This window comes from Austrofundulus limnaeus, unplaced genomic scaffold (genome assembly GCF_001266775.1).
Source record: "Austrofundulus limnaeus strain Quisiro unplaced genomic scaffold, Austrofundulus_limnaeus-1.0 Scaffold725, whole genome shotgun sequence".
Taxonomy (NCBI): Eukaryota; Metazoa; Chordata; class Actinopteri; order Cyprinodontiformes; family Rivulidae; genus Austrofundulus; species Austrofundulus limnaeus.
Genome location: NW_013953127.1, coordinates 42626 through 54587, shown reverse-complemented (window position 1 = coordinate 54587; position 11962 = coordinate 42626). Strand labels below are relative to the sequence as shown.

The 11962-nt window shown below is 41.2% G+C and overlaps 1 protein-coding gene across 5 annotated transcripts in view; it reads right to left on the bottom strand.

The window, feature by feature from the left end:
- LOC106532175 (pleckstrin homology domain-containing family A member 5) overlaps window positions 1-11962 on the bottom strand; it is a gene marked incomplete at its 5' end in the record, with an annotated part of 87284 nt that overhangs the window by 33293 nt on the left and 42029 nt on the right. For 4 of the 5 annotated variants that reach the window (XR_001312033.1, XM_014028188.1, XM_014028191.1 and 1 more), the window contains 4 exon segments: window positions 1184-1316; window positions 4477-4551; window positions 11158-11204; window positions 11450-11564. Coding sequence is in view for 4 of the 5 variants with exons in the window: in XM_014028188.1 (XP_013883642.1) it covers window positions 1184-1316; window positions 4477-4551; window positions 11158-11204; window positions 11450-11564 (370 nt within the window). 5 annotated transcript variants of the gene reach the window in all.

Below are 11962 nucleotides of genomic sequence, written 5' to 3'. Positions count from 1 at the left end.
TAGAATAGAATAGAATAGAATAGAATAGAATAGAATAGAATAGAATAGAATAGAACAGAATAGAATAGAATAGAATAGCTGGAAATAAATGGAAACTGCCTTTATTGTCCCGCGCGGGGAATTTCAGGTGTAGTAGCAGCAGCACATACATGCATCAATCCACAGAAACAGTATATTGCTGTGACATTGTCAACTGTAACAATAATAATAGAATTAAACTAAAAATAAACATAGATCAAAATAAAAATAAGAATAATAATTACTGTACCAGATTATCAAGATGAAATGAGATAAAAACGAAAATAAAAGAAAGATACTGTGGAGAAAAATATGAAATTACAGGAAAAAACAGTCATGACAGACTCATGATTCGAGGAGGATTACGTAATTATGTAAATAATTTTACACAGCATTCAAATTATTTTGCAAATTGTATTTAGGTGTCTGTTAATGATTGGCTGGAGTTCCACAGCTCTCCTCATGTGGATGGATAAGAAGCACTCGGCCATCTCTTTAGGCAGGTGTTACCATATTTATTAGAACTCACATCTCTTCTTTTTCAAGAAGGGGTTATCTGCGGAATAAAAGTGGGTGTGTCACAAGAGTGGGCGTGTCTAAAGCGTAAACACTGTTTCTTAGAGCAGAAATATATGGAACTCCCTTGGTGCGAGACCAAAAACTCTTTCAGGAAGGATTCAACATTTAGATGACAAAGAATGGCTAGAATTACAGAGAATGTTTTTTCTCCAGCAAAAAAGAGGAGAACACAGCATTAGACTGGAATCAAAACAAAAGATAACAGTGACAGAAATGAAGGAAGATGAGAAATCTTTCTGCAAAATAGATTTACACCACTTGAAGAAAGTGGTGAGTCAGAACAAAGTTCATGAAACCATGAATCGGAAGATCTGTTCTGTGTACAAGTAGAGACTTTGAATGTGAAAGTAATTGTCCTTAACTTGAAGATAATGTTACTATGAGGTTTTTCGCACTGCAAGGCTCGGACTGGCCTGGGYCGGTCTAGCTTCGAACTTGGGTTCAGTTCAATTAATAATTGATTGAATATTGTACAAACAAGCATGTTGGTTCAACAATATCACAGAATCATAATCTGAAAGGAGCAACTCAGTGTTTTAAAAACAATTCAAGATTATCAGTTCTATGTGACAGAATCTGGATGCACCTTTTATAGTTGGAGTGTCCTTGCTCTCCGCAGTTGTCCCAGCCTTTTCCTTGTCCTCATTGTGTTCATCCATTTCTTCCTTCACAGTGGTAAGCTCTGGCTCACTCTTATAGAGTCGGTAGTCTGGAGCTTGCTATAAGAGCAAAGTGAAATATAATCAAGATTAGAAGCTTACAATTTGACTGGATGGCGAAATGCCACATTCCTGCAAAAAATCTGAAGTGAGGGGGAATGTAATTTGAAAGAGCTAAGTGATGAAGGCAAGTTGTAATGTTGATGTGTGGTTTTGGAAAATTGTGGACAACCAATGGACAAAATCCCTGAAAAGTGTGTCGCGGATCTGAGAGGTTGTCGTGATGGTCACGTTGCCTCGAAATATTATACAGACTACAAAAGTCGCTTTTCCCCATTTCTATCGTTGGAAAAAATGTAAACACTCGACTCACACAGCGAATGATCCTCCCTGCCTCCGGTGAATGCGCAAAAACCCTGTGTGCGCATGCACACAGTAAAGTTTTATTTATAAAGCGCCTGTCATAGAAATAAATTCACAAGGTGCTGTACTATCATCAACAGTATTAAGAATGTAAAGACAGCAATAAAACATCAGATAGTCAGATAAAATAAATAAATTCCAGCTCAGAACATATATAGGAGACGGGGCACAACAACAGGTGTGAATAAAACGGGGCAAGGCTGACATACTGACATATGATTGAATATGGCAACCAACAGTGAATCAGAGCAATAAGATCGTCCCAGGATGAATACGGTAGACTTTTTACAGGTTTACAGAAATATAAAGAAATGGACRACAGGCAGGCACTATAGGCTTACAGTAGGCTGTAGAAAGCAGACACTGTTTAGTTGAATGTTTGAGTAAAAAAATGGGTTTTTAGACTTTTTTTAAAGGAATTGATATTACTAAGGGAGAGCAGAGGGAAKGGGAGGGTGTTCCAAAGCCTTGGGACCATGCAGGTGAAGGCATGGTCACTACAGATCTTGAAGAAAGTGTGCAGAACCAAAAGAAGATTCTGATCTTGTGAACATAAGTTGAGTCTGGGATTATGAGGGGAGAGCAGACTTCTAATGTAGTCAGACGCCTGGCCTTGCAGAGCTCTGAAAGTGAGGATTAGAATTTTAAACCTGATCCTGAAATGAACAGGTAGCCAGTGAAGTTCAGAGAGAATTGAGGAGATGTGTCTAAATTTCGAGGTACGTGTAAACGGTAAATGATGACGTGGGTAGGTCCTCGGTGCGAGGCTGCTAGCGAGCTATATCCACCCTGAAGGTTAATCTTGGACAATATCTGACGATCGACTCTTTTAAATGAAACCAGAGAGCGTTGACAGAGAGGAGAAGGTAGAAATGACTCAGTCTGTAACTGAAAATATGGATGGAGGGCCTCAGTTTAGCTTGTTTGTCGCACTAGCACCAAGCTAATATATATAAGGCAATATAGCGTCAGCCTACAGTATTTTTACAGACTTTATTTTACAGTTAAAACATATGTTTATCAAATAAAATCTAATGTTACAACTATTTGGGGATCCCTTTAAAAAACAACTAGATAAAGGAGCAAATTATTTGGTGGGGACAATCTTGAAATGGGTTCAGTCTGATTTACTACATATGTTGCCTCAGTGTACATAATGAGCAGCAAAGTGATATTGTTCAGATGAAAAGATTTTGAATGTGCAAAGATGATGAAGGCAAACTTATGAACTGGTTAAGGCTGTGTCACACTGAAAGATTTTAAAACAGTCGGCCGATTTTCAAAGTCTGAGAGACCCCAAACACAAGGATGAAAAATCATGAATATACCAGGTTTGATCCTACAGTGTGTGCACACGGCAAGAGACAACAACCACACACAAAAAGATATTTCATTCATGAACATTCAGATGTCAAATGTGAAATCACGCGAGACTTCTTTAAATCTCGTGAGGATTCATGTCAGAGGAAAAATCTTGCRTGACCTCCAGATAGGGATGGGTACCGAATTCAATACTTTTTAAAGTACAGACCGAATTCTGTCGGTACTACCGAGAACCTATTCACGTAACATCAAACGGTACCAAAATGCATCATTGTGACCGTATTGGCATAAGAGTGGTGAGTTTTCCGTGCTTGTCCTGAACGCAACATCATGCAAGAGCATAATGACATCAGCAGCCACTGGTAAACAGAGCTCAGAATGTAGCTTGAAAGCTAGCGAGCCTCGCAGCTCGCAGCTCCAGCAGTAAAACTCGCTGAACAGACCGCCTCTGAATTATCTGGTGGATTAACTATCTTGTGAGCACRACGTTCGYTTGCTCAAAGCAAATAAAGTACAACCACTTTCTTTATTTCATCCTCCATTAAACAGAGACCGACAGAGGAAAACAACAGAGGAGCTTCCTGACAGTCCGAACACGTCTGACCTAAAGAGCACAAGCAGCCARCTTGAAGTGTTGGAGTGTTTTGGATGCTCAAAACGTAGCTTGAATACTTTTATTTATTTTTACCCAATCCTCTTTTGCTTATTTGATTTAAACTTATTTGCCTTCCATGGACCTCCATCACACAATTTTTCTGGCGGGGAAATGACATCAATAGAAACACGTGGAGCTGGATTTTAATTTGTGCAATAAAACAAAACACTACGTTAGTTGTTTTCAAGAGTTTTCACCTTAAATAAATAAGTTATACATCATGTTACAATACCGAATCGATTCAAATGTCAAAGGTACCCATCCCTACCTCCAGAGAGGCATGATTAGAGAGTAAATAAACATTTGTGACAAGGAAGAAACAATGTTGATTGTTTGTGGACTATTTTCACCAGAGGAAAAACAATTCCATAGGACTTTTAATGTCCAGCACACTTTCTGGTGAGTCAAGACAGTTTTTCATGTCTTCTGTATTTTGGATTCCCTTCCGTGTTTACATTATCTCGCTTTCTGATTGGCTGCATGTCATATTCAACAGGTTGCGAGCTCGTTTGTTCGCAAGTGAACACCACACACGCTGTGATATTGAGCCAAAAAAATCAAACATTCCCAATTTCATATCGGAGCGGTCCTGATGTCCTTCTGAGCCGACTAGATCACTCTTAACTCACCACCCACAGCAGGAATATCTGCTTTGATTATCTTTAGAGCCATCGCAATAATTTGGACATCCTTAGGATTATCGGAAGGGTCAAAACTCGGCACAATTATCCTGCCATGTGACGCAGCCCTTAGATGAGGAAGTAGGTGGGGTATGAAGGGTTTGAATGGTTCTTACAGAATTCTTTGAACTGCACTTACAGTGTGATCTCCATTTCTGGAGCTAGCCTTGCGTTCTTCAGGTCGGTGATTGGGAGGAGGCCAGATGCGGTGTGACTGGTGGGGGTACACGCAAAGGAGGGTTTCAGATGAGTTGTGTTGGGAAAGGGTTACACTGTTCCCCTCCAGGAGTGGACTAACTGGCAGCAATGTCACTGCCAGCTAAAAATTGTTATTGGATGTCTTAGCGCTGGAACAGAACTCTACTGAACTTATTAAAATAAAAGCTGAATGTACAAACCATTCATCCTCACAGATCAATTTGAGCAAACATATTACAGAAATATCAGCACATATAGCTGCATGTGTACCCAGGAAAATCAAACTAAATATGCTTTTAATTGTAAGAAACAATTATAAGAATAAAGTGACATGGTGAGACTGCCAACAGAAGAGATGATATAGAGCAGGTCCCTATTGGTGCCACACAGAGTTCCAATCTCCTATTACTGATATTAGATTTTCATATCTGCCATAATAAATTATTGATAATAATTATTGTGAGCAGCCCTTAACATTAGGATCATCAGGTAAATATTCACAAGCAAATTTCTTATTATCAATACTATAATTAAAGTGAGACGTGCAAATTTATGTCTGTCAAACAGCCCTACGTGTTACTCAGTACCCCTGAAGTAGCTCTCAGTCTCAAACAAGTTGGTGACCCCTGATGGAATCCAAAGCCGTATTTTTCATTGTCAAGTAACTTTTATTTAAGTAGCTTGTGTCACCATGAAAAACAATGATGAGCTTTACTGTTGGCAATRAATCCCAGGAAGAAACTTGAAAAATGAAACTTAAATCTGCAAATTTGTAGTTTTATTGTTTTCCATCTTAAAGTCACAATGGGGACCATCACTCGATACTTCACACATATCAGACATACATTATCTGCTGCTTTCTCAAATGATCAGACAATGAGAGTGGGTTCTACAGAGATCCAGCATGACTACTATAACCGAAAAAGACAATCTTGGAGCAAATTTCAACATGTCTAACTTTAGACATCGCAGGAAAATTCAGTTCAAAGGTTGACTGGAGAGTTGAGGTCTTCGGCAGACTTGGAAAGTGAGAAGAACTGTTAAAAAGTTTGGTGTATTAAACTGTGTTTTATAGCTTTGGTGCATTTATCATGTGTGTATGTGTCTCTGTGTGTATTTTTATAATTCGAGTCACCACTTATGCATGGTTTAAGAAACAATGTGGTGGAAAGGTTTGGGTACCCTCGTCATTCTGGGGGTTGCCAGGGGCATTAGCCCCTGGTAGGATCGCTCATAGGGCTAAGAGCAAATCAGATTGTTTGATGAAATGGAACATCAACCACATCAAGAAACCTCGTCTGGAAAAGGGAAACTGGGGCACCTCCATGGAGCCAGACCTGGGGTGGTAGTTTGCTGGTGAGTGCCTGGTGGTTGGGTGCATGCCAGGCAGCAGGTGAAGGGGGTCAACGTTTCAAAGTCTGTAGTGAGCTGAGATGCTGGCTTTAATAGCTCCACCTGAGAAGCCAAGTGAGGATTTGGATTCGCATGTAAATCACATTGGAGCCAATCGTCTTCAACTTCAGAAATGAAAGTTTCATACTGTTGTTGGTGCTTATGCACCAAACATCAGTTCAGATTACCCGGCTTTTTTGGAGTCTTTGGATGGTGTCCTGGAAGGGCTGACATCTGTGGGACTTTCTTGTTATACTGGGTGACTTCAATGCCCACATGGGCATTTACAGAAGGGGGTGATTGGGAGGAATGATCTCCTTGATCTGAACCCGAATGGTGGTCTGTTATTGGACTTCTGTGCTAAGCACAGTGAAATAAATTTTGTGACCGATTAAATGAATTTTAAATAGTTTTGTATTTTACACTTTGTGCAGTCATATGGTTTAAACAGAGGAACAGAGTCAGTGTGTCTTATCAGTGTGTTCATTCTGTTTGTAATATAAAAACAGCTGATTACGTTCTACTGCCTGACGTAAAAGGTACCGCCTACAGGTGTGTGACCAGGAAGTTGGATGTATATGTTAATAGGTTGATTCATCATTATTCATTGTACAGTCACTCCCTTAGATTCAGCCTAGGACAGATGCCGGCTGCTAGAGAAGGCGTTTATATTTTGGTTCTGACAATAACTAAGGCCTTTTTCTCTGAGACCTGCTGCTGGCTGCTGTGGGCCTGATTGGAGTCAGATGAGAATAAAGTTTTCTGGAAGAGAATCAATTGGTTTTCTGCTATTTTATTCACACTTACAATTTATTGATCACAATTTTCTTACGACAGGTTGTCCATAAAAACTTCATGTTTGCGCATAGTGTGGTCCAAAAGTGTACTTGGTACCAGGCCACCTTAGGCCAAAGGTTGATGACTGATTTTGTAATTGTGTCATTTGACCTGCAGCTCTATGTCTTGGACACTCGGGTGAAGAGAGGGGCAGAGCCATCATCTGATCTCCACCTGGTGGTGAGTTGGATCCAGTGGAGGGGGAGGCTGCCGGACAGATCTGGTAAACCCAAAACAAATAGTGAGTGAGCTGGTAATGTTTGGCAGAGCCCCCTGTCTGTGCAATCTTTAACTCTCATCTCTGGGAGTATTATTTATATGTCCCGGGAGTTGGTCGGGAATATGGAATCCAAACAGGCCATGTTCAGGGCCTCTATTTTAGAAGCTGCTTCCAGGAGCTGTGGCCTGAAGGTCATCTGTGCCTTTTGTGGCGGCAACCAAAGGACCTGCTGGTAGACACCAGTGGTGATGGAGGCTGTCAGTCTCAAAGAGGTCTTCTAGACTTGGCTTCCACATAGGACTTCTGAAAGCAGCTGGCAAGTACAGGGTGGCAAATATGGTAGCGGCTTCAGTGTTTGCAGATGCAAAAACTCAGAAATGGCAAGAATTCGGGAAGCTGTAGAGAAAAACAGAACAGAACGATCGGACCAGACCAGAACCCAGCAGGTAGACTTTTTCGAGCCTTCTCCAGAGGAAGAGCTTCTGATCTGGAGGAGGACTCAGGATGCAGGAGACCCCTATGTGGATTTATTGGTCAGGTGGGTGGCTATGGAAGACTTTATAAGCCTCTTCATCCAACTCCCACAGCTGCCCGCCAGCTCAGGGATGTCGGAGCTCTTTTCTGAGGCTTTGAGAGATCGAAGACTCCTCCGTGCAGCTATTCTCACCCCGACTGTGGACCCACCTGCCGAACCTTCTACGTTGGAAGAGAAACCCGACCACAGTCTCCCAGTCTGTTCTCACTGCCGCCACTGGAGGAAAGTGTGGGGGGGGGCGGGGGTCTAAAATCAAAGAGCTCTCTGAGTCAGCTTCAGGTGTTTGTAATTAACTATAAATAACTTCTAAATTTAACCAGGTGTTTCAATGCCTTTAAATTACACAATAATTTTAGTTTAGAAACTTGTCAGTTTGGTTAAAACATCAGTAAAAATATATATGTTTTTCCTCTGCTATAATTTTTTAAAATAAATGGTTCAAAGCTCCTCAGTTAAAAACACTAAAATGATAGAAGAGATGTTTAAAAACCTCTTTCCTCAAAGTCTTCATTCCTAACACTAAACTACAACTTTTAAAAAGGTCATGTAGACAGTATACTCCTATTTAAATTAAAATGTTTGACCTGTAACCAGAAAGCTTGTGGATGATGATTTTTGTTCTCCCTTTCAAAAAAGGAGGAGGAGGAGAAAGTTTTACTGAAGCAGCTCCTGAAACTGTCAACCTGGCTGACTGAGAACATTTGTATATAGTAAACTTTGTATACAGGACTGCATAGCCTACTTATTACATTTTTATTGATTTTTGCAGACAAGCAGATTTTGACAACACCCCCCCCCCACCCCCACCTCGCACGAGAGGCCACCACCAGGGTTTAAAAAAATCCTAGGGGAAACCCTGAGGGAGGGTCCCCGACACCTCCCATACCTGTTTTCCAGGGAAGGGTCCCTGATGTCTCCCATACACGTTCTTCATGGAGGGTTCCTGACACCTCCTATCCACGCTCTCCAGTGCCGCCTCCGAGTCTCCAGTTCATGCTCACGAGTCTCTAGTTCCTGCTCACTTGTCTCCAGTTCCTGCTCACGAGCTGCTCACGAGTCTTCAGTTTCTGCTCACAAGTCTTCAATTTCTGTTCCAGAGTCCACACCAGTGTCCAAATACTGAGTCCACGCCAGCATCTAAATATTCAGAGTCCATGCCGGCATCCAAGTTTTCAGAGTCCTCAGCCCACGAGTCCTCAGCCCTCATGTAAGATATGTTTGCCTCCAAGTGTCTAGTTTCCATGCTGACACCTGAGAATCCTCCGAGTCCAGAGTTTGTTTCCAGAGTTCGAGTATCCAGAGTATTCTGAGTCTCTGCCCAATTTTCCTGAGCCAGAGTCTCCTGAGTCCATGCTGGCCTCCAAGTTTCCTGTGTCTAAACAGGCCCCTGGGTTTTCTGGTTCCCCAAGTCAGAGTGTTCCAGGGACCCCACCCCATCTAGGCCGAGCTTCGGGCCACCATCCTGGGCTTCATCTTCACCATGGCAGGGCCCGAGACCAACCTCCAAAGTCCCAGCTTTAACCTCCTGAGTTCCTGCCTTGCCTTGGCCAGGCCCAGATTTTGTGCTCTGTCTCCTTCTGGTGTTTGTCTTGTGTCTTTCGTGCTCATCTTGTTACTCAGTCTTTTCTGGTTCTTTCTTGATCTTTCTCCCTCACCTGTTTGTATTTGTAATCATCACAGCTGTCTCCACTTTCCACTTACCCCATCACTATATTACTGGCTCATTTCCTCCACTCCTTCGTCCGATCATTGTTTGCTGTTTCTTGTTCTCCATTTGTGCTCAAGAGTTCTTGTTTTGTTTTTGCTGCCACATTGGCATTTGCTTTAATAAAGCTTTTTATTTCTTGAGCACGTTCATCTGTCTGCATTCTGGGTCTGCCATGCCACTGGAACTTTGACAGTCCCAGGCTGTACTTGGTTTGGGTGGGGAACTGCTGACCCAGACTGAGGATATCATTGAGCGGTGGAAGGAGCACTTCGAGGATCTCCTCAATCCTCCCCTCCATGTCCACCTTTAAGAAAGCAGAGTCTGAAGACTCGGGGGAAGACAAGTCCATTGTCATGGCAGAGGTTACAGAGGTAGTCAAAAAGCTCTTAAGTGGTAGGGCTGGACAAGATTCGTCCCGAGATACTGAAGCCCCTGAATGTTGTGGGGCTGTCATGGTTGACACGTCTCCCATGGAGGACTGGCACAACACCTATTGAGTAGCAGACTGGGGTGTGGTTCCCATTTTTGAAAAAGGGAACCAGAGAGTGTGTTCTAATTATTGTAGGATTGCACTTCTCGCCCTGCCAGGGAAAGTTTACTCCAGGGTGTTAAAAGGGAAGCTCTGATCGATTGGCCAACCTCGGATTCAGGAGGAGCAGTGTGGCTTTCGTCCTGGGCATAGTGGTGGACAGTAACAGAGTACATTTACTCAAGTACTGTACTTAAGTACATTTTTTTAGTATTTTTACTTTACTTGAGTAATATTTCCAAAATCCATCCAGGCCATGTTCAAAACGACGGAAATTCTTGGTAGCGACAGAGAACCTTAAGCCCTGACAAAATAAGGTGTACTGTACTGTTTTATCGACAGAGCGGTGGTCCAGTGTTGGTCTTTTACCTCCGACAAAATGTTTGGCGTGGATGTTAAGTCCATGGTTTAACTTTTTTCCAGTCAAGTTCAACTCGTCTCTACAATTGATTCCAGATGTTAACTGTTATGTTAGCTTGGGAAAAGAAGACAAATAATACTCCTTCCATGTGGGGACAATGGCTGTGTATCCTGCATCACTGTTACAAAAATCGTAGCACAATGTTTTGTGGTCCTTCTGGTGGAGTTTGATGCTGTTTTCCCAACTTGGTTTAGGTTTACACACAGCAAAACCGACGTAGCTCCACTGAAATCAACGGAAATCGATGGAGCTGTTACAAGAGTTTCCACGCACACTAGTGTCGAATGGGCAAAGTCATGTGACTAGTGTTCTAAAAATAGCCTAAATGAAGGTCCCCATTAACATGGTCCTCAACTGGTGTGGGGGTTGGATGGGAGCTAAAAACACAAAGTCAGATTCAACAAAGCCAGGCTTTCTTCCCTTATTCTAGTTTAACAAGACCTCAAGTTCTACTAAATATTTACAGCCCCTACAACAGTGGTTCTGGTATTACTTTGTCTGATTTTTTTTTTTGTAGGATTTCCTAGTCGTTTCCTTTTTTTGTTTCATATCTTGTTTCTTTCTAATGTTTTTTCTTCCCTGTGTCATTTCAATTCTCCTGTCTCTGCTCCAGACTCACCTTCAATCCTTTTAGGTACAGGTGTTCCTCATGTTTCTCAAGTACGTTTATTAGGGTCCCTTTATATTCTCTGACATGTCTTGTGTTCTCTGTCAGTTTTTTATACTTTCCACAGTCAGTCTGGTTTGTCATCTGTGTGTTTTGACTCGAGTTTTCTCCCAGAGTTTTTCTAAGTACATTTTCTGCCTTTTTATTTTGTAAATAAATCAGGTTTTTTTTACTCAGAGTACCTCAAGATTTTGTATCTGTTTCCTGAATTTTCCATGTACAAACCATAACATGTTCTGCTTTAGTTTGAATAGGTTGAATAGGATGTGCATTTTCTGTTAGTTTTACAGTATAGACTGGAATAATACTGTACCTCATTCTTCTGCAGACTGGAGAGAGGCTTGAAGCCAGGAAAACTAACTGAAAAGAAAAAATAAACAATACATTTAAAAGGTGAAACTTTTCATGTATCAGTTAAAATAATCAACCAGAAAGCACCAAAAGAATCTAAATTGTGCCTAAAATGTTTGAGGAAGTTTTATTAGCCCCAATCTCTAAATGAAAACACTGCAGCACCCTGGCTGCAGAAAAGATCTAGTTTTAAAAAGGGTGGTATTCTTCAGCTTAGTTATTAGATTTTTAAAAATATTTTTTTGCAAACTTACAGCTCTCTGTGCTCTGCTTGGTCTTGTTTTTATTTTTAGAAAGAGCTTCCATCACGTCTTGAATCTTCCACAGCTCTTTCTGGATTCGAATGTGCCTCTGACTTGGAGGTTCAGTCTGAGAGTCACACACAAACAAATAAGTGCTCTTAAAATTTAACCAAACATACAAATAGCCAATAAATTCTTTATATTGTTATAATCCCATGTAGAATTGAATTTTGCATACATTTATGATAGACTACAAACACTTTCATAGAGAGAATATCAGGAGTGTTTTGAAAAACATTTAAATGAAAACACACTTTTCTATAATCTTGGCCATGTTATGTATTTTAGTGCTAACATTGGGCCTCATGCAAGAACATGTTCGTATTCTTATCCTAAATTTCTCTTACTTTTGTTCGTACAAATGGTTCGTATGAACATGTCACGTCAGATTCAACAAACACTTCTATCTTCATGAAAAGTGTGTAAATGAGCTGCGCAAACTGATGAATGTGTATCAGGTGGTTG